This window comes from Lethenteron reissneri, chromosome 9, assembly GCF_015708825.2.
Source record: "Lethenteron reissneri isolate LAM-NWPU_2019-01 chromosome 9, ASM1570882v1, whole genome shotgun sequence".
NCBI classification, from domain to species: Eukaryota; Metazoa; Chordata; class Hyperoartia; order Petromyzontiformes; family Petromyzontidae; genus Lethenteron; species Lethenteron reissneri.
Window position 1 is genome coordinate 5,369,139 of NC_083787.1, and position 27,472 is coordinate 5,396,610.

Here is a 27,472-nt window from a genome sequence, read left to right on the forward strand (position 1 = left end):
CGGGCATATTACGCACACGGCAGATGCCATGCTTTGCTCTTTGTTGATCAAATCCAAATGAATCGCAGCGAGTCTGAGCCTTAACGTGGAATCGATTCGTGCTATGTTTGATATATACCCTGAAAAGTATCCCCGTTACAGTATAAAAGCATCATACACGTAGGAGTAAGCAAGGGGTGGTGGTGGCGGCGACAACCCACCCCATCTTGTGTCTTATTATGAGCATTGTTTACCCAGGAAAGCCTCGCTGAGTCTCATGACTGTTAGTAGAGTTCTGCCAAGTTTTCACAGGAGGGGAACGATGGTTACAAATGCCTATTCCAATTTGCGTGACCATGACACACGGGCGGCACGTCCACTGTGAAGCTGACGGCATGTATTGTCATGGTTATTACGCCTGCAGTGATAACCAGGGCAACTGCTAGATTCGAACCGTGAACCTCTGCAACAATCGGCGAACATGCCGCCACTAAGCCACGTCACAGTCTGTGCAATAAGTGCATGTAAGCACGTACTTGTCATCACGGCTTGGGCCCTCAATAACTTATAACCCTTATCTTCGCGTTGGAGCTCAAGGAGCGATATTAAATACTGAAAAGCTTGCGGCGCTGCTTGTGATCTCCGCTTAACATAATGCACGAGGCTTCCCAGTTACGTAGCAGGGCATGCATTGTGAAACTCGGACACGTGTGCTTAATTTATATTTAATCTATATAGGACAATTACAACACCTAAAAAGGAACAGTGCATCGAGGCCAAACACAAATGAGGACACCAGCACACCTTTACAAAAGGTTTTTAAACCCATACACGAGACCCATGTTGCCTAAGCAGTTGTGTGTATGTTCTAGTTAATGGTCAAAGGGGGGGGGGGGGGGGGAAGTGTCCCTCCAAAAGGCAGAAACTGTTCATTTGGTGAGATTTATGTAACATTCAAAGCACAAACTGCACAGTTTGGTCCTAACCCAGCCACCCCCTTAGACATATCCATTGTCATGAACAAGCATCGATTTCAGTAGTGACTGAAAACACACGTAAATTACTCTTATCTCTAATCTTTAGCAATTAGGAATAGCGCTTAATGCAAGCCCTCAAAGCGACATATTTACATTGTGCAAACGTGAATGTTGAATACAGAGATGCCCTGACCACGTAACTCTTCCGACACGATCTTACAATGGGTGGATTGTACGTTTGTGACATCGTCTTAAAATAATGCACACTTCCCTTGACTGCTGGGCTCAAGGACAATTGTATGTCACTCCATGCGCATCATCTGCAGGCCAAGTGGGTGACAGCTGCTGCTCATGACAAAGATCCTGTTTGGCTCCGTGACAGTGAGCGCTTTCGTAATGATTTTTTAAAGTAAAAAAAAATAAAAGCAAACCAAGCGGCGGTGCAGACGTGGAATACGAATTTCAAGCTCTCCGTCTGCTGAATGTCACCTGGGAGAGTGCATGCGACCGTTGTGGTGCATGACCACGGCGTAGTGCGGGCTGTGTGCGCCTTCCGCGGCGGCGCTCCGTTAAACGGTCTCGACATACCCATCCACGCACAGATCTAAGTTACTTTTTTTTGTCAAAAGGAAGAGGCTAGGATGTCATACTTGGATTTTTAAATGCTGCACGGCTCGTTTAAGCTCACCTATCATTTCGCCGAAGTTGGAATACAGGCTGCAGTAAGTTGCGCTACTTTCAGCCTCTCTTTCGCTCCCCAATATGTCCCGCGCTCAGTAGCATATCTCGTACGCCACCTGACCCTCTTCCAGCTCGTGATCCAGAGGGTTCTCCAGGATAAGACCGTAGGTCTGCGTCGCTTGGTCAAAGTTGAGGTCGCCGTAGTTGCTCGTCTTAACGAATTCCGCGTCGGACGAGTTGCCGGGGCAGAATGGCTGCCGCTCGTCGACATGCGACGGCAGGGCATCCGTGAGCCGCCCCGTGCCACCGGCCCTCTCCGCTACGCTGGGCCGCCGACCAGGATTGATGACGTACATCTCCCGCCCGCTCTCCCCGCGGAACTCCTCGAGCTGCCCGCACGTTGTGGGGCCTTCGGTGAAGGCGTTGATGTAGGAGATCTCGTCGTCCTTCTTGCCGCGGGCACGGACGGCCTTCCTGCGGTGGCGCACGAGGGCGGCGAGCAGCGTCGCCACCGTCGCCGCTAGCAGGGCGACGCCCGCCGCGATACCGGCCTGCGTTGACGCGGCCATCGCAGCAAAGTCCACGGTGCCGGTGGCGGCGGCAGTCCCTTCGACCACAACGGTCACCGCCTCCTCGGCACGCAGCCACGACGGCTCGGAAGCGTCGACGCCGAGGAAGAACGTGGCCCCGTCGGAGCCGGCCGCGTTGACGGCCTCGCAGCTGTAGGCGCCCGCGTCTCCCTCCGTCACGTTCACGATGTCGAGGGTGGCGCGGCTGCCCGGCGCGACCAGTAGCGTTCGAAGCTGCGGCTGCCGCCACGTCCTCCTCCCACGCGCTGCCATCGCGGTGAGCGGAGCGGTTGAAGTGCCCCGTGCCGCCCACGTCGTATGTCCTACCCGGATCGTCGCCGCCGTGACTCCGACGCTTCCAGGAGACGCTCGGCTCGGGGAGTCCCGTCGCGCTGCACAGCACGCTACCGTTCTGTCCGGCCGTGAGCTGCATTTGCTGCCGATCGATGTGGACCTGCGGCACGGTGCAGGACATGGCCTCCAGGGACACCTGCTCCATGCGGAGCCCTGCCAGCGCCGGGGGTCCCCAGCAGGTCAGGTTTATGGACCTGAGCTGCAGCGATGCCAAAGCCGTGTCCTGTTGCAGCTCTTTAAGCCACCGCAGGGTGCAGTCGCACTGCCAGTGGTTCCCTGTGATGACACAGAGAGGCCTTTTACGGTGGCTGCTAGTGTAAGTGATAAACCATTTCACATGTTCTTGCAAAGTTATATCGCATTGTTCGAGGCACTGAAGAAGATCTGTTGTGTCTGAACGAGCAATGTTAGCAAATTTGAGCTCTGACACCGGACATGATGTGGCCACCATTTACAAACAATGTCAAAGGCTCTCTAAATTCCTGCGCTGCAGCAGGTGGCACACTTTGGAATTAACCCCACGTGGAAATTCCCAGTTTGCCACAGGAATCCAACCATTGAACTTTTGTTTGCCTGGCTCTAAGAGCAGTGAATTCAGGTGCTGCGTAAAAATATTCCACATGCTGCATTACCACACAACGAGACCTCACGCCGAGGGTGCACCCACCGGTCAGGCCCAGCGTGCTGAGGCCCCTCATGGGCGACAGGAGCTCCTGGTCCAGGCTACGCAGCTCGTTGTGCGACAGGTCGAGCAGCGCGAGCGCGGCGAGCGATCCGAACGCGCCCGCCTCCACCCAGCGGATGCGGTTGTGCTGCAGGCGTAGCTCCTGCAGGCGAGCGAGCGGCTCCAGTGGTCCCGCCGGCACGCCGCCGATGGAGTTGTTGTTGAGGTACAGCTGGCGCAGGTTGAGGAGGCCGGCGAAGGCGCCCGCGGGCAGCGTGGTGAGCCTGTTGGAGGCCAGGTTGAGCTCCCTGAGGGCCGACAGGTCCGTGAAGAGCCCATCTTCCTCTCCATCGGCCCCGGCCAGCGAGGAGATGTGGTTCTGCTGCAGGTAGAGGCTCTCGAGGTGATGGGCACACGCGTGGAGTGCGTGCGTGTGTAGCCGCGAGAGCCCGTTGTCCTGCAGGTACAGCACCTGGGAGGAGAGCGCAAGCAATCCTTGTACGTACTGCTGCATGTTGCGTAAAAGGAGATGCACTGCATTAAATGCATCTTCTGTGCCTTGGGCTTTGTAAGAACGAAAGCTGTTCAAAAGTCACTGTCAGGAGCATGCTGATGACAACTGTGGTCCCACGACATTACGATGTCCCCTGCTTTAATGAAATGTAAGCACTCCTGACAGATTGAATTGTCTATTTTTCCTGAAACTTCTGTCAGACGGCGCTGGACTACACAGCTTCAGCGCATATCGACGTGAAAATAGATAGTTGGGTTTTGGTGTCACCATGGCAAAAAAGTGGCTTTTCTTGGGAATCATTTTCCATTTAATTCCAAGCTGAATAAACCTAAATAACATAAATCGACACGGATTGTTCGCCCTGAGTGCACTTGAAATGAACGTGAGATTTCTTGAGAGCTGACCTTGTGCATGTGTGTGTGTAGTGGATCGTCATAAACAGTACTGTCTGGAATCAGGTTTATAGATATAAATTCATCTCTAGTCATGACCTCATATGCCAGGCTCGGTTTTATGAAGTCAACGGCGATGTTGATGCTGTTAAATGATTACATCTGATTGATTGAAACGCATTAGTCACGCGTATATATGTCTGTGTGTGGAGTGATAGTGCAGTGGTTAGCACATTGCGCTATTATTCCCATTCACACCCAACACGATTATCTGAACAGGTCCTGGGCCTCCTCTAGGTTGGCTCGGCCTCAAACGAGTACCTGGTGCAGTGTGTACACATCACCACTGGGGAGATGAAGATGGCCAGACGTGGAGCTGGCCACCCACCCCCTTTGTATGTCGTGCCGGCCTTCAAAGGCGCTCAGTAATAGCACTTTCCCCAACAATCTGTTAAGCCTTTACGGGGGATCTTTGTCTTTTTTCTTCTTAATCAAAGCCCAGTTCATCTTTCTTGGTACAGCTGGCAATAAAACACTTTAGAAATCTTCTGCCTTTGGCCATGCATTCGCAGCAGGTAAGTTAGCGGGGTCTGACGATTGAACACAGCACGACAAAAAATTGGCTACAGTTGTTTGAACAGATGAATAATTTAATACGTTTTTGTGATTTTTTTTGGGTAACTTAAAAAAATATGTAAATATAAAATGTTGTTTCGGTATGTAGGGCTTGCATTGCTTATCACAGGTTAGTTCATGCTGTTTGATGCTGCTGTTGGCAACGCGTTTGTGTTAACTTTTGGAATTTATCTTCTTGGTTCTTTCGGTAAAGTCACGTAGAATGGAAATAATTAAATAATAATAATAATAAAACATAATAAAATAATTCTCACGACGTTTCGGCCACAACGCAAGCAGCCGTCCTCAGGTGAAGAACAGGTCTGTCGAGAAGACAGTCTGAATGTGTCTGTCTTCTCGACAGACCTGTTCTTCACCTTAGGACGGCTGCTTGCGTTGTGGCCGAAACGTCGTGAGAATTGTATTTTATTATGCTTTTATTTTATTATTTCCATTCTACGTGACTTTACCGAAAGAACCAAGAAGATGAATCCCTGCAGTCACGAAAGCTTTAAATCGAAATTTTGGAATTTAGTTTTACAAGCTTAATCATTGGGATATACGCATTTCCCACTTCTCCTTTGAAAAAGAGACATGGGTCTCGGTAGACTTAGCCAAGTTAAGATCGGTAAGTAGTATTGTAAACATGCCTTTCTCGCTGACAGAAGTCCTAAAGGGATTATTGTTCGCCCAGTCGGCAGTCGTGACGCATGTTGGCTGCAAATGTCCAAAATTGTCGTTTGCGCATTTCTCGCGAAGCTGACCTCAGCAATGACCTAGAAACGTACAGGTAATTCATTCTTTATTTCTCAGAACGTGCGTGCATGTGTTCATCCCTTCGCTCTCTTTCCATTTCCTGAGGCTGCGGTCCGTTTTGGAGCTTGGCCCTGTGCAAAACAATGTCCTTTTCCTTCAAATAAATGGACGTGCACAGAAAGTTCCAGCCGTTTAGATTCGCTAATGAGATTTGGATGAATGCTTATCGTGCTCGGTTCAAATGTTATGGTTACGGAGTGCACGACCAACACAGTTTAATCTGCCGGAGCAACGATAATTCTTAAACATCCACACACACACACACGTTTGTTTGTGGGTGTGTGTATATATAAGGTGCTTGCTAACAGCACTTGCCGCAAAAGTCTGTTAAGGATATGCAGGGGATCTTTGTAAAAAGAATAGTCGAATGCTGTTCATTCTGTAATCTTTCATGTGTAATACACGCGGGGAGAGCGTATGACAGCGTTCAGCGTAAATAATTGCCCTTGGATTACAAAACATAGCTGAGATTGCGATTATCATGATTCCAGAAGCCAAAATGTAAGGGATTTACTGCACAATAATTGTCTGTTACCACCGCCAATAATTATTGTCATGACCTGACAAAATGTAGTTTCGCGCTTTAATAAAAAGAGCATTAATAAAACACCGTAAATTCATGTGCACATTCCATTCTTTGTAAGTGATACAATGCCAGGATTAACGACCGTCAGTAGAGCTGACTTTCACGAGGGTCGCGAGTTGAAATTCCAGGCAGGATCAGCTCAACCACATCACCAATATCATTGCTAGGCATGTAACAATTTGTGATAAAAAATAACTATCTCCTTTTAATATAGCACCATAATTCCGAAGATTCTAAGGGGCTTGCTGGTTAATTCGTTTCAACTCCCACTTACAAAAGCTCGTTTGGACTTTAATGTTTTACGATCTTTCTTGAAAAGAGTTAGCGCTCTGCAGTAGACTCTCCACTCGAAGGCAGGGGGTTATCCCCCAGCCTCCGAAGTGAGTTCCAGATGTCTGTCGCAGATGTACTGCAGCCCCGCTCAGCTGTGATGGGGTTGGTTACTTTGCATCACTTACAGGGTTGGGTTAGCGCAGTACATGAACGCAGCACATGACGAGGAGTATGAACCTTTAACCTTTCACCGAGGCATGGCGGCTTTCCAGATCAGCTGATTTTATTTACCACACCCCCCCAGTGATTTTAGGAATTGTCACAATTTGAGTTTTTTTTATCCATTAGTATGTATATATGTTGAACTTCTTTCACACAGTACGTAGCCAACCGCACAAATTGGGTTAGGCTTTGCTTACGATTTTCTTGTAAGTTGCATAAATCCTTAACGATTAATTCTTGCATGATCATTCTGATACATGTATTGTTGGAGTAAGAATGCATTTTAATCTGTTGAACGTATCGTCTAATGTTACACAGTGACGTCACTTGTCCTAACTCACTTCTCACTGGCTCAATGCCCTGATCTCCAGGTCCACACTCCATGTGGCCTGGCCTGGCCGTGCCACCTCTTGCCGCGTGTGCCAGCTGCCACCCCAGCTGCTCCTACTGACAGTTGTGCGAGCGTGTGCGTGTACGTGTACGCCGTCGTTCGATGGGCCATATGGTGTGTAGGGCACTGGCCTGGATCCACGAGCCATTGTGTATAATCTACTGTCCGGGGCATGGTGCACAAACTCTATTGAGAGGGTGTGTTGTGTGTATTGAACGGTTCGTGCGCCGCGCTACGATCCCAGTGACCTCCGGGTTCGATTTCTGGCCACCATCAGTCACAAGTGGTAACCAAATCTATCCTGGACCATTTTTAGATTGACTCGGCTTTATATGAAAACCTGATGATGTATGTGAACTTCAGTGCTGGAGACAAAAGCAGCCAAGCATGCTTCTGGCCATACCCCATTATGTGCATCCTGGCCTTAATGATTGCTCTCTAACAGCACTTACTTTCGACTGTTTAGCGAACCAAATGGGTGATTGCCTTTGTTTTCGTGTATGGATCAGGGGAGCTTTGGTATAGTAGCCAAAAAACATACTGCGCATGGGTTCGATGCGCGCCGCAGTGGCGAGATGTTGACTACCCCTCACCTGGTATACAGGAGGCCGTGGGTTGGATCTCGACCCTGATGTCTGCTGTATATTTGGAGTTTGCATGTTCTCCCCGTGGTCGAGTGGATTTTTCTCCGAGTCCTCCAGTTTCTTCCCTCCCCATTTTTGAATCAACATTAGTTTATAGAGCATTTGGCTGCTGTAGTTTCCACGTGATAAGCCACTTCGTTGAGCTATCATTTTTGACAGCAAGATCGCTTATAAAAAAAAGAGCTACATAGCTCAGTGGGCCTTACCTGGTAAAATAAAAAATAGTTTTTTTAATAGATTTGTGGCAAATGCACAACATGTGGCAGCAGTCCGTGCGTGGACCGCACGCGCGCGTTGGGGGCGGAGGGGTGTCGGAGGGCAGATCGCACCTGGGTCGTGTTGGGGATGGGACCGGGCACTCGAGTCAGCTGCCTGGAGCCGCACTCCACCGCTCTGCTGTAGCACTGGCACTGCTCGGGGCAGCCTCTCCCGGCGAGCACGCAGCCCAGCCACACACCCAGCAGCGTGGGCACCGCCGCCCGGCTGCTGTGCACGCGCATCGCTGGGGCGGGGGGTGACAACGTTTCACGACGTGTTGCGGAGTTGCAGAGGACGGGACGATGCTCGACCAAAATCTCTGCCCGAGAGACAGAGACACGCGCGCGCACGCACACACAGTCCCACAGCTCTGTTTAATGTTTCGGAGGGAAGATGGATTGTATGCTACTAATGTTTTCGTTGCCTGTGACCCGGTCATCCGCAATGTGCCTCTGATCTCTCCAGATCTCAGAAGCTAAGCAGAATTTTTGGCTGGATCGTGAGCTTGAATTCGGCAAACACTGTCCAAACAGGTTGCTATAGGCTATGTGGGCAGCAGAGGGCAGTGCATTAAAATATATTGTTGTACCAGTACTGAACTTAGGAGCCCGCAACGATGCCCTCTGCTATTACCAACCCACACTGACGAGTGTGCAATATGGTCAAGTAACCCCCACGACTCGTACGGTGTGGTGAATAATTATAAATCCAGGAGTGGATTAACAATTAATCACCACCGCTTGACGAATTGTCAAGATTCGACTCGCTAATATGTTTATGTTGTGGTAGGTGTAAAAATCATTCTGGCGCAGGGTTTCCATGAATCAATTACACGCAGCATAGACATTTTAAATAACCGAGTCTGACATCCAAGATTGTATGTATGCATATAACGAAAACCTCAGCTAGCCGGAATTTGTATATAGCCGAGCCAGGTCATCGAATTATAAAACAATCCGTAATGCACATTAAAGGAAAGAAATCTAAAGAGAATTCAAGCATGTTCCACTGTGTGTGTATTAAAATACGTAGTCACAGTGTATTACGTATGAATGGATGTCCGGTAGAACGTTAGGGGAAGGACGGTGGGAAAGTAGAATTGGTGGGGCACTGCCAAACCCTTGAACTGCCAACTTCATTACTGCACAGCACGGCACACGGCACACATGTCACAAGTATTTTTTTTAAATGTCTGTACGCTAACCAGCACGTAGACTACAAGCACTAATGCGTGTATTACATAGACACATAGTGTGTGTTATATTTATACACGTGTGTATTGGTTTTTTTATAATGTAGATTTTAATTGCAATCCTGGCTAAGCTTTTTCAGCTCACACGAGCTTCTCCCCCGCGTTATTTCGGTTCGCCAGGGTTTCTCTCCAGTGCGCATGATGTATGTTCATTATGAGTCTGCGCATCGTTAGATCCCCGAATGGGTTACTCGGCCAAGTAGTGTTGTTTCTGAAGTTGTTATATCTGTACAAACGAGATTCATCGTTAGTACACAACTAGGATCCCAGGTTGTCATGTTGGATGGTAAATAAATAATGGCCACGATTTATAATGTATTGCTCTCCGCTATACTTGTGTATTTCACTGGATGAAATGCCTTTGTGTGCTCCTTCATAGCCTGGACTTCCAAATTGTCGTTTTTTTTTACACGTAGATGATAATCATCCAATTCAAGTCATTCGGTGAGATATTTGGAGAATTTTAGAACAAAATCTTTTTTGGGGAATTGCTAATAAATTGGGTTGAAAAGAAGTTTGTAAAATATAAGCAACATCTTGGCATTCAACTTGCACGTCTAACTCGGGCTTTTGAAATTAACATATGGTGGTACGTAAGAGGACACCAGATAACTTGTGACATACGCTGATACGTGATAGCATTCTCATTCAACTGCAATCTGCTGCTCTTTGAAAACCCCATTAACAAGATGGGGTTTTCTTGAATTTTTTCTCGTTGTTTCTACCACACCAATTTTGCTGGGGGGAGGGGGGTCTTTAAACAATGGATTCGCAGAGCAGACTGTCATCAGCAACATTACCCTAAACAAGATTTTTTTTCCGCACATCAATGTAATGAACTCACACTTGCTTCGCAGTGGTTTAAAAATACACTGAGCTGCATGGGCCTGAATGATACAATTTAACTGCCTTTTGGTAATGGATTTTTATTATAATGAACTCTGGAAATATGTGGCATTGCACATTTCAAGATGCCGCATAAGCACTTTTGCTTTTATTAATTAGCAAATTTTCCTGTACGTTTTCACTTTCAGTTTTCATGCACACTGGCTGCATTGTTGATGGATTTACCTGCATTACAAAGATGCCAGTTTCGTTCAGCAATAGCTCGCCGCAGTGCACAACCACCCCCCAAAACGTTAATGCAACCTACCACTGCGGCCCGTTTAAAAGCCACACGCGCTCGCACTGGCAATGCCTTCCAATGCATATCCTCTTGCTGTGTCAGCAGACAAGTTTGCAGATCTCCAAGGCTGCTGCTTGCTGCTGCTGCTGCAATGATGCTAAGAAAAACGAACCAAATTTCGGTGAAGACCATTATCAGGTCTTCGGTGAGTTTTCTTTGCAAAGCTCAGCGGCTCAATACATCGTGCGCAATGGAAAAAAATACTGAACCTTGTTTTTTGGCCAACGCTATCTTACTTTAGAGGTCTCCAATTTAATCAAAGCAGGGCCTCTTCAAGTAGAAAATCATTAACTTTGGGATGCAAAAAGCACAATAAGTTTTGTTCAGCTCTATATAATGGACGTTTTGCGAAGCGGAGGTGGTGATATGCTACTTGTGGTTTTATAGGAGTTGCGAAAAACACTTGGCGTGGATTGATTTTAAGTACCGCACAAGGTTGAGAGTGGAACCCAAAATGTTAGTTTCTTTAATAGAAATCCGTATTCTCCTTGCCTCTTCCTGCACCAAGTCCGATTGTTTTTCTTGTCACTGCTTGCTGCAGGTTTGCGTCTCGCAACCACCAAAAATGCTTCCCACTACAAATGCGGTGTCGGTTTGCCGTCCGTGTGCAAAGTTCGCCGCTTGCTTCCATTCGCCCGCATACGCACGCGGGTTTGCGTTAACCTCGATCGCAGGCGCCGGGGAATTGGTTTGACGCCCGTGTGCGCCGCTGCTCTTTGCACACCCTGTAGGCAGGCGAAAGTCGTGCATGCATCATGCAGGCGTAAAGACGGCTCGAAGGACTGTGGCGACGTGTGTGCAGCAGCGTTATGGCGGAGTGAGAGGCCATATAAGCAACGGCTTTATGGGGCATTCGCATCGTTAAGGTGGTGCACCGTGAAATGGTTGCATGAGAGTCATTTTAACCGAATGCCTTGCGTGGTGTTTGAGCATCTTCAGGGATCTGTCGCCCGCAGTTGTTTATTTACCATTACAGCAACACAATCCTCAAGCTCCTCATTGTCCACTGTCGATCCGCTGCTTGATGAAGACTGACAGCATAAACACACACCGGTCATATTTAATGGAGTTGGCACCATCGCCATATTTCACTGGGACAATGGTTTAATAATTGTTTTTAACATTATTAACACGTTTAATAATTATCTTGGGGTATTACCAAAGCTCGCACTGTAAAATGAGGTATATTTTGAATACCCATGGGAGCTCATTTACAGGTTATTCAATTGCGGTGACATTCGCAACGCTGAAATATTCTATACTGCTATCGGCTCTATACCGGTGTCTCTCCAGCAGCGACAAGTGTTGAATGTGTTGGGCACAAAATCTGGTATCCTATCCCGGGTAAATGATTGCCGTTGAAATTGCACATGTTATAGCTTTTACAGAAGGGGAGGGGTTGGGGGGAGAATCACTTTGTTGCTGTTACAGCTTCGTGGCCTCATTTAGCATTGCAGTTGCACAACGGTTTACCCGGGCTTTTATCAGAAAGATTACCATTACAGTGCTGGCGTTAAAGTAAAGCCCCCTCTTCTGCCAGGCTCTTCTCATTCCAAATTGCAGCAAAGAGCCATTTTTCAGCTTTCCTTACTCTGTTTTTTGTTTCTCACCGCAATCCAACAGCGGATTTGGAGAGTGCGCGCATTAAATTCCCGCCACCTCATTGGCGGGTTTGCTAGACTCTGAAGTCAAGTTGCTTACCGGCTTTGTTGCAGAGGCCAGGCAGATTAAAATATAATATATATACAACGGATGCAGCAAACTTTTCTGGCAACAGCCTTTATCCAAAGCCAAAGTGAGAAAGACGCTCCACCTTATTTGCGAGTACACGTCAACGATACTGCTTTGGAGCTTGACAACCCATGGAGAGAGTGGTTGTGTTATAGACTCAACATCTGGCCCCTTTGCCCACAAAGCCAAAGCCGCTCATCCTCTGCTTTGTCACTGGAACAGGGTGTCCTTTGACTGTACAGACGGCATTGTGCAATAGTCTACGTAGAGATTATTACGTGTCTGCGGTGTCATGGAACGAGTACGTCAACTCGCTGTAGTTTGTCTGCGCTGCAATCTTCCGTTGTGATTTTAGTGTCGCGTTGTGTATTTGTGCATCGTGAATTAATGTGACAATTATCATACCAATTAGTATTATCTCCGTGCCACGTAATGTTGTTATGGCCTCTCACCGCTTTTATTAAGTCATCAAATAACATGACGAGCCCAGTTCTTAAAGGTCTTTGATGCTCAAGAGAGAAAGGGATCATACCCACATTGATGTTGTCAGTGACCTGAGATGCCCTGCGTCCATAATGAGACTGCGCGCTGAAGCATTTAAGCTTAATTTACTGTGTGCAATATGGCACAGTGGTGGCTTATGTTTGGAACCATCCAGATGCTCGTCAATAAATAAAAAAACTGGATGCCGATTTGAGTTGTCACAAGCGTAGCTCTGTGGGAGAGGCACTGCCTCGATTCCGCTCATCTTGGATCAACGCTGATATTCCCGCTGTGGTGACTGGCTAGCCTGGTGGGCAGTCGGCATGCTCGCCCCTTGAGTTCAGAATTCGCTGGTTGGAATCCAACTTCTGCAGATTTTTCATTTTTGAGCTGCATGAACATATTCGGTTGTACCTGCTGTGCGCTAAATTGTACTGGCACAATGACTCCTTTTGATATTATTATTTTCCAGGTTGTTGCACATTACCATTACAAGTTGCTAAATTGCCACATTTTGTATTCTTAACAGTGTTCCAGGACTAGTTGCTTTTTTTTGCTGAACTGCAGTTAATTCCTGTTGGATCCAACTGCCAGGAGACAATACAGAATGTGTGAATGAGGACGAATAGAGTACTCCCTGAATTTGTGAGGACAAAACACTCGCACAAAGCTTGAATAGGTGGCATGGTTTATCTTAAACTCTGCCTTCACCCGAGTAGCATCTTTCGTAGGATGCATTGTTAAGGCCGATAAAGAGGTGGCAGAGAAATATCCGGTCAGCATTGTCTTTCAGCTGAAGACACTTGCAACATTAGAGCCCAAGCCAACGCACCAGCGAACGGTCTCGTGCGCGCTTTTAAATTACATCATAAACTGTGCCGGGCGGTAGAGTGAATGCTGGCTGCGTTGTAGCGATCAATTTTTTTTGTCCCCCCCCCCCCCCCCGCTAAAATCATTAAAACCGGGGCCCGTAAAAAAAAACCCCGCAGCCGGTTCTTCGCCGCGTCCGCCCGTTTACGACGCACGCCAAATCTCATTCCCGCACGCCGTCCGCCGCTTTGTCGTTTGTTTTTTTTGCCTTTCGGGGCCTCTCCCAAGGGGCTTTGCTTTTTTGTTTTAGTCGTGCAGGGCACTCACGCAGGCCCCACGATAAGGCATACAAAAGGGGCGGGGGGGGGGTGTAGTCGCTCACAATGAAGCAGGTTGAGGGGGGAAAAAACGCTGACACCCGTCGCCCCCCACCACCACCATCAAAAAAAATATGAACCGTTATTTTGCCCTTAATACAGATTTTTTTTGGGTTATATCGCGTAAATATATAAATGTGTCGTTAAACCCGCCACCACCTGACACGGTAACTAGTAAGGTTTCTCACTTAAAAACGTGACAGTTCGTTACTAGTACAGCACACTGCTGTGTTGGAGAGCAAATCCACAACATTTACAATCTGAGTATGACGTTTTGCCTACAATTACAACTAGCTTCATCAGGCGACAGCCAGATTTGTCGAGAAATCCTCCTGTTTCGTTCCTTAAATAGAGGCGTAGATGTAATGGTAACACTTGTGAGTTTGTTTTGTCTTGGAAAATGTCCAGTGCTCCAGCGAGTTTAAATGTGGCATTGTTATGGGTGGTGGAGATGGAATGATCGGAAACTTTCTGTAGTGTAGCTCTTTTGAATGAACTTCGATTCCATTGTTATCACTTCATCCAAACGTCATTTGGACATGGTTTACATTGTACATGTTAAGTTAAAGATAGACATGTCTGTGGACACTATAAATGCAAATTGTTTTACATAAGGATAACATCTCTTAGTTCAGCAAATGAACCTTGTTCAGCATTTATACGAAGGATGTACCCTTGTACCTGCTTTATTTATATATATTTCATCATCATCATGAACTTTGCCTATCCACTGTTGCATGAAGGCCTCCCGAAGCATCCACCCAATCTCACAGTCCCGCGATGCCTCACTGCTGCAAATGAGCGGATAGCATCACTCCATCTCGAATACTCTGGCGCCATTCTGTCACCAGTCTCGTCCTCAAGTTGCCCAGAATGATATTCGTTCAATCGTTCATTCATTCCTTCATTTTCGTGCCCATCATACCAACTTGGTCAGATCAGTGATGACCGTGTGTGGGCGCGGGCCTCTGCACGGTCAGATACTACGAGGGATCTCAAGCGGCCGTATGTTTAAAATTACATCAAATAGGTAAGGCAGAGACGTAGACCAACGCGTGGAAAATGTACCAACTTCCAAATGAGGGCAACACAACAACAACAGCCATTCGCCACTAAGTGGCGGTGACGTCACCACGACGCTTGTGCCAGGCCATGTGCACCTTGAGGCCACGTAAAGTGTCGAACGCCCGCTGGCAGGAGGTCACGGGGCAGATCCAAGTGCCACGGGTCGACTGGTTGAGACGACCGAAATGACTGGCTGATGCACCACCTGTGCCCCCTACTGTGCCAATTTGCTGTGCTTTAGCCACCCGGCGCTCTGCTCGTTGTTGTGAGCGTCGCTCCTCCGCCCTCCGTTGTTGTTGGAGGGCGACTGCCTCCAACTGCCCAGTAGCGTCCTTCACGAGCCTCCTCCACAGAGGCCGATCTTGACGCCGCTGGTACCAGTCATCGGCAAGTACACTCAGCTCTACGTCCTCCTGTACCACATCACTCCATCTCTTCTCTAGCCCGTGCCGCGCCCGTCTAGCCCCCTCGATCCGGCCTCGATCAGGCACACACACACATGTTGTGCCATAATTGTAGGACGCTTCAATATACATGGTTGGTCAAATGAGTAGAGGCAAGAGGATGATTGGTAAAGAAGTGTTCCGTCGGGAGGGAGGGACAAGACCAGGAGAGGAGAATGTATTTTAAATGCGAATAAACAATCGTATATTAAAAATACAACTTTGGCTGTGACACCAGCATAATCCGCGAGGCTATATCCTAACTGCGCACATAATTGTAAGAGAGTCTTACCTTGCAGAAACGATTCTCTTTGTTCAGAGAAAGCATTGCTGAGGGATGGGGGGGTGGGGATGTCACGCATTCTACGAGCGTCTAACCATTTTTGTGAGCTGATCTTGCTCCAAAAATACGTTCTCAAAATGATATCGTCAATGAGAACTTTTGCTTCAAATCAGAAGTCGCATTGTACACTTTTGTTCAATGGCAAATGGGTATTGATTCCATTTTCGTAGAGAGAGAGGAAAAAAAAACTCCAATTATCGTACACATTTGGATTTGTGATGCACGTTTGTGCTTGTGTGTGCCCTCGGGACATCCTCAAAAGCTGTCATTCTTTTTCTAAATTGAATATGTAGCCTAAATACACGTTCTCATTATCGCTGCTGCAGCCTCAAAATCCTGATTTTCACTTACAGTTGCGTGATGATTTATTTCTTCCGATTCTCCTAAAATGAGAATGAATCGCTTGTGAAGAGAGTTGTTGCTTTTGCAGATTGCTATTGATAGGCTGAGTGATGCATCCTGCAGGTGTTAGGACCAGGACATTGATTCTGGAGCAACTTTATGTGCGTCTTCCCTTAAGAGCGGATTAATTACAAACATCTGGTACACTCCACCAAATACTCATTAAAACTATATACACGCTGCTGGTGCTTATTTTTTGTTTAATTAGCAAACATTCTCAGTAAGTTTATTTGGATTTTTTTCCACCAATTTGTATAAAGATACTGGTATATTCTAGATTTGAAGTTTCCGAAGCGTCGTGATTTAATTAATTTTCTCTTTTTTACCTACGTGGCTTTACCGAAAAAAACAAAGAATACTGGTATATATTTTTTTATTTCGGCGTTTGTTTTTGTACAGAAATTAGTTCTAAATATATACGTGTCTATTTTCACCTATAAACAGCAAGTGTTTTCTGTGTTGAAACTACCTATGACAAGATCCTTTAGGGAAGTAATAATGCAACCGTTCATTCTTCTTTTTTCTCATGGCTTATGTAGATGCAGAGCAACAACTTACAGTTTCACAACCGTTCATTGACACGTGTCAGTTCTTGGGATCACGATACACGCATTGAACGGCGCGTGTGAGAAATTAATATTTCTCGATTTGTATATGTGTTAATGCAATGGGTTTTTACGCGACCCGTTCAGCAACTAGGGGGTGATTCATTCGCCAGTGTGAAAGGATGTGTTGCAGAATCGAGTTTGCGAACATAAATAGTGACAATTCATTGAATCACAAGGAGGAGAGGGGCGGGGTGGGTGGCTGAATCGTTACACCCATGTCGGACACGCATACCGCTGAGCACAATCTGGCTGTGACATCTGAGGTGTGTCCATGAAGGATGTCACACACACACCTGAGTATGACATCATTTAAGGACCTATATTACAACGTCCTCTAGCTGTATAGATGGGTAAGTTGCCCCTTGCCTGTCTACCGAGTAAGCCCTCACAAATGGAATTTACCGAAATAGCACAGTGACTGAGTGGCAATAATCATGTTGACTGCACGTTACACACTGGTTTAATCTTGGCAACATACCTGGGTTTTTTTGTAACCCTAAATCTAATTAATCACAACTCCGTTGCTGTTACATGAACATAGTATTTTGGCCTCTTGAGCCACTCACCATCCACCAATGTCATTTTGCAGGCCTTTTAAAAATAATATTTAGTTTTTTGATCTCACCAAGACCCTACTTTACTTGACATTTAAATGAACTTGAAGCCAAAGTTCCATGACTGATGTCTCAACTTCACTCAAAGGACAATGTTCCATTGTTTGCTTAAATATAAGTGACATTTGTTATTGAGCTTTCTTGCGTACAGTGCCGGTATATATATTTTTTTCACTTGATTGTAATAAAGTGGTAGATAAATTATGAACCCTGTAGTACTAATGCAGCAGTGTGAAATGCTTTCGGATTAAAATTTCTCATTAATTATATTACCTTTTGATTTGTTTGAAAAATACTGCACAACCTCATGCACTCGTACCTCATTGGTTCTTTGAAGATATAATTTGCCGTAAGTGTGCAAATTTAATTAAAAAGCTATATGGAAATGAATTAAATGCAGTCAGATTTCAGCAAAACAGTTATTCATTAAGAGCATTACACCATGAGGCAATGGTATAAATATGCCAGGATTTAATAGCCGATCGCATTGCTCGGTTTGCACTCGGCAGTGGAGGAACTGACACGATGCTGTGAGTTGCGACGTTTCCAAACACAGTAGATCTTTGCCGTCATCTTTTTTAATTTGCATCGTTGGAGAAATGTCACAAATCACACAAGTAGTGCCACGCTTAAATGCGGTCCGTGCAGCCCGGGCTTGCATGCAGCGCACGCCACTCGTTGGCGCCGAGGATTACAATCCTCTCCGTTTTAGCCCCACTGCTGTGCCGCGGCCAATTACGTTACGGGCAGAAGCTGCCGCACGTCTTGAATCTGCTTGTGAAGCCTTTTTTGCGGTCCTCGTAACACGGTAATAGGATCACTGTGCGCGAGTCAAGGTCTCGTCTGTCGCAGCGCAGGCTGAATCCTGATGTGTAGGCACCGGAGCCTGTGGGCCAGGCCTAGATTAAGGTCACCTGGACCCCCGAACCCAGAACCAACACCTTGGCCTTTTCTCTTTTGCACACAGGCTAATAATGAACAGCTCATGGTCTCTGTCACATAAAATAGGCTGAATACTGATGTGCACCCGTATAGGATATATTTCAGCCTGACGTAAGGTCACAAAAGTTACCTGGACACAAATGCCGTTGAGGTCTGTCCATCGACCAGTTTCTGAACCCCATGCAGGCTTAATAGGCTGCAGCCTTCGATACATACGATGCAGTCATGCCCACTGGGGTATGGTATACACCTGTGCCATGGTCTCAGAATCAGTCGGACCTGTACTGGCATAGTAACCACCACTGGGCTGGCCCAAGAGCATGGATCCCCATGGTAGGCCAAACACGCATCATATTTCCCATTTAACTCCTTTCTCAAACCCAACTTCGCCCCTTTACCGAGGCTGACTCCAGAATCGGTCACAACGTCATGGGGTCAACACGGAAATGAGATGAAACGCACTGACGTCACTCACTTTTAGATAAGCTTCCAGGCCACATTGGCGTTCAAAGCGTGTGGCTGAAAATGACATTAATAATAAGACACCGCTTAATAGCCTGAGCCTAACCCTCGCCTACATTAAACTTTGTTAAAAACAATCTTTAAAAAAAAAATCATTCAACTCCTGCGGAGGGTAGAGGGTGGGGAGTGCCATGGAATTGAAGTGTAGAGGAGCCGATCCCACAATGCCTAATTGCTCATGGAGCATGGGGCCATATTCTCTTGTTCCTGGGTCATGCCTGGTCGAACACAGCCCCGGATCCCAGTGGCTGTAGAAACGAGACATTGGGTAATTCTATCCCTATTGGCGTGGATAGCAGCGAAGAAGCCTTGAAACGTCTGCATAATCCAGCCCTGGTTTGGTGGCTTTGTTGCATAGAGGTTTAATTTACTAATTTACATGTCATAACATTTTTATTCTCTCACCTTTGATGGCAAGGTGAATTGTCTACTAATAGCGTCTAGATATTTTCTCTCCCTGGGTATTGTAACTCGAATATTCAGCTCATGCAGAGCACGTACGCATGATAAGCAAAAATAAATTGACGTTTGTATTTTCCATTTTGAAAAAAAAAAAACTTCACAACCATCCTTGTTGGATTTTTCTGGCCATCTGAGATGGATTTTCCTTGTCTGACGGTATAGACATAATGTTTTGGTCCGGTCCCCTCATGGGTATCATTTGTAATATTCCGTTACCCAATTTGTTACAATAATTGGCATTTTTGTGGGCAGATTTACAGATTATTATTTCACCAGCAGCACTTTGCCATGCTGCAGCCGGGCTTATTTGCTGTGAAATGGGTTTCTGTAAGATTAATGAAAATGTCCGTCACCGTTAGCGAAAGGCGTCGCTCGTGTTTTTACACCCAGGACAAGACCGGCCGCTTTGCTCGAGGCTCCGGCGAAACGCGATTGAAAGTTTATCACTCACACCAGTGCTCGTGTGCTCAACATAGTCGTGACTGTACATGCACACGTCCCAGCTGGGCCATTTGTGTCCTAAAACGTGATGCTATTAATATCAACATGTGAACTCGCACGTGCGCACGCACACACATAGACCATAGAGCGGCTGCATTTGCCAACAAAAGACCTGTTGTACAATTTATCAAATGCGATTCCCATTGTGACTTATATAGGTTTTACTTACACTGCTGCAGTGTGTTTTTCTAATAAACGCATTCATAATGTGGCATTGCGATCGTCGTTTTAAAAAATAACCAGTAGCTTAGATGTTGATATCATAGTGGTTTCTTTGAACAATAGCAGCATTTTTTTTCTGATCTCTGGAAAGCCTCGCTAAGTCACAACACTAATTGAGCAAAGTTCCTGCTCATTAGTGTTTTTGTTTGCGTGTGGTAGAAAATCAGAGTGCTCCGAGGGAAAAACACACATGTGGAATACTATTCAGATAGGCTTTCGGAAGCCTACTTGCTGCACTTTCTCATATAAACACATCTTTGTCCAGTTTGGAGTCTCATTTTGGCCACGTCATTTTTAATGACATGATATGAAACGGGAACAGAAGCAGGCCAGGAGAAGTGATGGGTTATTGGCTTTTTTTAAGGCCCTAGTCACTGCTCAGAGCATTTGTGGAAGGCTTTTGTATTTCAGTGGGATTTGAGAATGGCTGAAGATAATGAAACGCCATTGAAGTTATCTTATTAAAGCAATCTAATGTGTGTGTTTCACTGACAGTTTGATAGTTGCGCATTGTGGTTTGTGCAAAGAGAGTAACGGGGTCTCTAAATTCCACATGTAGTTGCTTTCGTTGATGAAGTGTGACACAACGTGTCGGTGCAGTAAGAGTCTCAACTCATGATCTTTGGACTTGGGAAACGTTGCACCCCCTTCCCCCGTGGGCGAGGCAGCTACTCGGTCACTCGCCGATGACTCACAATTGTCAAGTTTCAAAGTGTCACAATTCAACCTGAATTCTGAAGCACTAAACCAGATCCCAATTTGTTTTGGCTGCAGCTTCGTGTTACCCGCATTGACAATGCATTGATTGTGGTTGCTGCCAAATTGAGAAATTATGAGTAATGATCAGACTTGTCATTGTTTTATTCAGATTTTGAGCCTCCGTCTATTGTTAGGACAGACAAGTGGCGGCTATTTCCTATGAAATGTAATCAGGAGAACCACATAATCACGCCCCATTTCAAGCTAAACATCTTGGGTTTAATCTCGTAACACTTGCCCGTTTAAAATTGCATTTTACCTTATTCTGAACCACTTTGTCTCAGAAGCAGAATAAGTGGCACCGGCAAAGAAAAATAAGTGCAGCCCACCTCGCGGACCAGGTATATCTGCGTTAAGGGAGTTGAGTATGCAAGGGTTACGATTGGAAAGACCCAATTTTTTGCCAATTTATTACCATTGGCCTCAGGCCTTTGCCAAGTGAAGCATTATTACTGCAGTTACTGAATGCCTGCTTTTGCTGCACTTTGTCAGGCTGCTCCTACAGCCCTGCGTAAATCTTTATTTCACAAAGGTCACATTTTTCCCCCACCCTGCGCTGACAAATTGGAGTGAAACTGAGCTAATACACTGAAGGAGCACTGCATGCATCATACCGCTGCTGTGAAATTTGCACGGGTACATTCACGTGTTGTTCAATTTGACGGTTATTGGGGAATCGCATTTCTGACCTTGTAAGTTTTCTTTTTAAATCTCTGTCGGGTGAATTATCACACGCGTCGCTACGTGCATTTCCATGGCGTAATCATGGTATGTCAATAAAACACGTAACAAGCTCACAAAGCAATAATGATAGTTCCCGTGTCAGCTACAGTCAACGTTATTGTGTTTTTATTTAGTTTAAACAATGAATCGGTATATATTTCGGGAGGTTACATAGGATATTTATGGGCAGGGAATAAGCAAACATATACACAGTATATATACACACAGCATATATATGGTACATACATAGTGTATATATAAATGCAAAGTCAAAATACACTATGCCAAATAGAGCAAATTCAGTTCTAAACAATAGAGAGAATTGCTTCATTTTCCACTTTGTGGGTGATGGATGATCAGTCCAAGGATCTGCATTGCCAGACAATAGGGGCAGCATTGTTGGGCAGTTGATGCGAGGGGTTAGCAAGAGGTAACGTTTGGAGGGGCAAGTAGGAACAGGGCGATGAAATTGTCACAGACGATGAGTGACTTTGTAGTTGATGCGCACGACAGCTGGTGGAGCGACCTGCAGGGTTAGGCTAATGTAGTCCATTTCGCAAGTTTGACAAGGAAGCAAAGGAGCCGTGTTCTGGATAATCTGAAACGCAAACTATTTTTCTCTCCTCCCACAGGCTATGAAGCTGATTTTCGAAATGCTTTGCAATGCAAATGCTGCATGGCTGCAACAACAATGCGCTTAGAATATTGATGTTTCTGTTTGCTTTGCCACGGACAGCGGTGCGTGAAGTAACAACTCGTGCACTTTTGGGGTCACGGACTTGAGAATGGATATTTTTTTTATTACGTGGAAATCACACTAGCGGTGAATGAATAAAAGTGCACCTGACGAGGGCATTGTCACTTTGTGGAAAAGACTACTGTGGGGAGAAATATAATTTCAGGGGCTCCGTTGCAGAGTAGAATAACATCACAGGCTACAAATAAAGCACTGCCATCATCATTAGTAAACTGAAATATGTGTAATGTAATTTTGGGAAAATTGCGTTTTGGAGCCAAAATAGAAAAAGGAGGCCTTTTGCCCAAATAATCTTATTTCGATTTGAATCTTTGAATTTGAAGGCAGTGTTTGAAAATGACAGTGGCAGTAATGTGTTTTTTTGGCTGATGGAGAAAAAATAACAAAGCAGTGGCTCCTAGGAGGAGGAATATGCAAGATAGGTGACCAAAAGGGAGGTAGAATGTATAAATTAGGGAGTCGGTGTTTTGGGGTGAGATGACATGCATTTGCACAAAATCGGAAACTGCGGCGTAAGAATGAGGGTGCTTTCGTTCTGCATTGCATTGAGAGCGTTTGATAATATAATTAGTACTAGGGGCCAAACTTCCACGGTCTTGCAGATATGTTAATATTGGTAATAGTAATGGATATTTAAATAGTACCATATTCTTTGGGTCTTTCGGTAAAGTCATGTAGATAGGTTCAAAGAAAATAACAAAAAACTACGACGTTTCGATCGCAACACAAGCGGTCGTCATCCGGTGGCAGAGGTCGCAAACGGGTTTTGATTCCTTACCCGTACCCGGCCGCACCAGGGTCGCAAACAGGTAACCGTACCCGACCGTACCCGTACCCTACCCGTATCGGTCGGGTACGGGTAGGGTACGGGTATCGGGTACCTGATTGCGACCTCTGGGATGAAGCCATGTTGCAGGCGCGGGTGGGTTGATTCTAGGAACTTGAATTGTGAGAAGAGACAAGACGTTGGGAAATGAGTGACAAACGGTTACTCACCAGTGACTCACAGCCTACCCGTACCCGTACTCGGCCGCACCAGGGTCGCAAACGGGTACCCGTACCCGTACCCGGCCGGGTACGGGTAGCCGGGTATCGGGTAGGGTATGGGTATCGGGTACCCGGTTGCGACTTCTGTCAGGTGGAGCAGAAAGAGGGGTTAGCCTCTCAAGGCAATCTGTTTATAAAGGTTTAAATGGGCGTAGCCCAAGTGTTAGAACGGAGTGGGCGGGGCACAAGGGCCCTGGGGCAGCATGGGCGGAGGAGCTTATGTTAATGTCAGGGATTAAAAACGGTAGGCTGCTACATGTAGGATGGAGAAGGTTATGTTAATGTGATGGGGGGGGTTAAAAAAAACTGGTGCTGAAATGGCAACATTACAGCCAGTTGTGACTTAAACCGGTTGATAACGTCCTTCCAGTGATTGCTCAGTTTGTGTCCATCTTCTCAGTTGAAATTGTGTCTGTCTGTATGTATGGATGGCTTCATGAACGAATTCTAGATTTGAAGCTTTCGTGACTGCAAGGATTCATACTCTTAGGTTTTTTTGGTAAAGTCACGTAGGTAAAAATGTATAAAAAGTATAATAGAATAATAATAGAAATAAAATAATAAATCACGACGTTTCGGAGGCAACACAAGTCTCCGTCATCAGGTGGGACCGTCACAGCTCACTTAATACAGTAAATTTAGCTGTGACGGTCCCACCTGATGACGGAGACTTGTGTTGCCTCCGAAACGTCGTGATTTATTATTTCATGAACGAATCTTTGTTGATAACCAGTGGGTTTGCAAAGTACCTTTGTCTTAGAGAAATCAATTTCGTGTGAGCCAACCGCATTAAAACAATGATCAGCCACAGCCGAGGTATTGGTCCTACCGTGTGTCAGATCTGCCTTGTGTTCACGAACATGGTCCGAGACATGTTGCTTAGTTTCCCCAATGTGACTACTGCCCCAGACACAGCTTAGTTTGTAGACTCCGGGGTATTGCATGTAAGGGATCACATCCTTCACAGATGGGATCAGATCACGAATTTTATGTACTGTGTTAAATCGAACCTGGATCTTGTGTTTGCTCATGATTTTGCAAATCTTTTTGGTGACCCCCTGGTAATATTTTACAGTCATTTAGTGGTGTTAACGTTTTCCATTTAGCACTTGCCAACCCACTAAAATATCTCTCTTCTGATTCATGGCAACTTTTTTTTGATCATGCAGGAATCATTAATCTATTTGTACATTAGCAAGCGTGACAAACGCCGCTTAGGACACTGAACTTGGAATGTAAAATGAGCGAGGTTCCACTTTGCGTCAAGGCGATTGAAACAATAGGCAAGGTTCTTTGACTCTTCTTACACCCAGCAGTGAGACTGGGTGGGAGTGCAGCAGAATCAATTGGTGGATTATTATTTGGTTCTTTCGGTTAAGTCACGTCTAAAGATAAAATAATAAATTAAATTAAATAATAGCATACGACGTTTCGATTGCAACACAAGCAATCATCATCAGGTATAATGAAATAGCGACATAAAATCTAACCAGAAAACTATAGACAGACATATTAGCAGTGTAAATAGTTTTCTGGTTAGATTTTATGTCGCTATTTCATTATACCTGATGATGATTGCTTGTGTTGCAATCGAAACGTCGTATGCTATTATTTAATTTAATTTATTATTTTATCTTTAGACGTGACTTAACCGAAAGAACCAAATAATAATTCCTGCAGTCACGAAAGTTCTAAAATTAAGATTCAATTGGTGGATGTTTTGTGGTGGGGTAAAGTGTGGCTTGTTCTGACCCGTGTGACTGATAGTCAAAATGGTCCCGTTTGCTAATTTACATATATATTGCCTAAAGTATTGTGAACTTGGGATAATTGTGTGTTAACTAGATAGTAATGCACTAGAAATTCGGTGAACCATTTATGAAGTCCTTTAACCACATGGCTCATTGACCCGATCCAAAGTGTAATAGTAAAAAAAATCTAATAAAATGTACAGTAGTTCGTAACGGCACCTTTTATCGGTCTATTTAATAATGTCACTTTTAATTGGCATATCAAACCCACATGCTTGGCATGAACTTGTGGCCCAATTAATTAAAACCGTGGCTTTGCTTGCGATTTAAATGGCAAGGTGGGGGGGGGGGGGGGCGGCCCGTATGAACGTAATGCTGCGCTAGAGACGGAGTGCTTTTGGTGGAATAGCGAGAGAATTGCGCGCACACACACGCAGTGACGGAAAGTCACATAGGAGATTGAAAACGGCTAATGCACCCTACAAACCACTAATCCCTTGGTAATCCCCGTTCGTGCCGAAAAACCAGGCCATATTGCAGATATGCGCATTGCAGAGCAAATACACATGCACTTTTATTTTGCTGTTGGTTTTACATCTGGCGGCGCGTGCAATGCTAAAAATACGCCATGCAAAGGCGCTTTCTGGTTGAGATTGTCCCTGTATCGGACACTGAACGGTTTCTTGAGTAGTGTTGCTCTCTCGTTCCGTTGCAGCACTTAAAACGTGCGTGCAGGACACACGCTCACGATGAGAATGTCAACGTGTATCCCCAGTCAAAGGTGTTCTCAAGGTTTTGGTGAAGTCAGGTGGAAGTGGGAGATGTCGATGGTGCATTTCTAGCATCGATGGCGAGATAGCGGTGTGTTTATCGCATTTGCCGGACTCTGTGAATTTCTTCAGCTGACCAAACATTGCACACAAAGCTTGTGCATAATCTTAGGATACCGGTTGATGTCTATACACAGAAATAAATGGCTCTTTTAACAATCGTATTTTAATGTGATATTTATACTCGTACATAATACACAATCAAACAAAACACATGAGTTATCACTGCAGTAAAGTACAATATTTATCCACACTGATATTCATTTAAAGCGCTTCAACCAAGCCATTTATTAAAAAAAAATCTGATTTCTAAGCAGTTCGGCTGTATGCATTCATCATTGTTACAATTTTCTTTTTCATTTAAACATACTGCATCATGTTTTCCGTGTTATTTTTTCTCAAGACTGTGTAATTAATACTATGTAATGAAAATTACACTTCTAAGTGAAGCGATACAAGTCAGAATGTCACACCAAGTACAATCCATCTAAATTATTGATGCCATTTCTTTTATACTTTTCTCCTATCTTAACTAGAATTGGGTTACCGGCATCAGATCTGTGCCGTTATCAAGACCCTCCTGACGGAATATATGATTTAAAATACATTTTTAATGAACGTGTGACAAAAGATTGCCACACACTCATGGGTTCTTGTCATTGCTGTGGCAGTTCTTGAAACGTGTCCCTGATGTCACTACAATTAACTTATAGGAATCCCGTAGAAATATTAGCAGCATACATGTTTACAAAATCTTCTACCCTCCACATGAAACACTGCTGTATTGTAGCTATCCTAATTGATTAATCATACCGACCACACATGTCACGCTATTCCATACCTTTGCGATTCCGCATTAATGACCGTCTCAACAGCAAAACAAAGAACGGCAAGGACAAACTTGAAAACCCATTGCAGAACGAGCACATCGCTGCTGTCGACTTAGTTTATAAACATCTCGTCGGTATCGCTCGGCAGTTAGTTCTTGCTGGCGTGTCGCGCAAGCGCACACACACGAGCGCACGCGACACACGAGTACCGCACCACCGTCCGTTCGCGATGTCCGCTTTTCCTCCCCTAACTCGGGGTAGGCAGGCGGGGGGGGGAGAACGTACCTGTAACTCTCGCTCTCGCCGGGGGGGCAGGTGCGCAGCAGCGCCGACGCTACATTTCCCCCCGGTGTGTTTTCTTTTCTTCGATCCGGAGCAACGGCAGCAACAAAAAAAAATTCAGCGGTCGAGCGGAACTCCGGAGGTGTAAGGACGGCGGGAGGAGCGAGACGCAAACACAAAAAAAAATCTAAACGGGCTCCGGTGGCGTGGAAACGGCCGCTCTCTCGCAAAGTCTTGCGCGCTCAAGCTAGCCAGCTAGCCAGCCAGCCAGAGCTAGCAGCCACTTCCATTGACCATCGCGACTAATTCGATTGAGCCTGGCACTCAATCAATGAAGGGAGGGACCCGTTGGGGCTGTGCGCTTCTGCGCGCCTCTGTCGTTGGCGGTGGTGGGGAGAGAAGGGAGGGGGAACCAGCCAATGGGTATTGCTGGCAAAGTCCTTCACCGTATTGTTGTGTGTGTGCGTGTGCCGCCGGTTTCTTCTTCTTCTTCTTTATTATTCTTTTTACACCCCGAGGTAACACCCAGAACCCGATGCCACGGCACTCACATGAAAGAGTGTGTTTGCATGTGCAGTGTGTATACGCTTACAGT

General features: G+C 45.7%; 2 protein-coding genes across 2 annotated transcripts in view; one reads left to right on the forward strand and one right to left on the reverse strand.

Annotated features, from left to right (window-relative positions):
• The window catches only part of WDR59 (WD repeat domain 59), an 82,246-nt gene that overhangs the window by 27,836 nt on the left and 26,938 nt on the right, over positions 1-27,472 (forward strand).
• Positions 693-27,254, reverse strand: LOC133340469 (leucine-rich repeat-containing protein 24-like). Its single transcript, XM_061548744.1, is given in 5 exon segments — positions 693-2,425; positions 2,427-2,836; positions 3,228-3,696; positions 8,007-8,179; positions 26,881-27,254. Coding segments are annotated over 4 exon segments (1,746 nt in total). The 5' UTR covers positions 8,178-8,179; positions 26,881-27,254; the 3' UTR covers positions 693-1,729.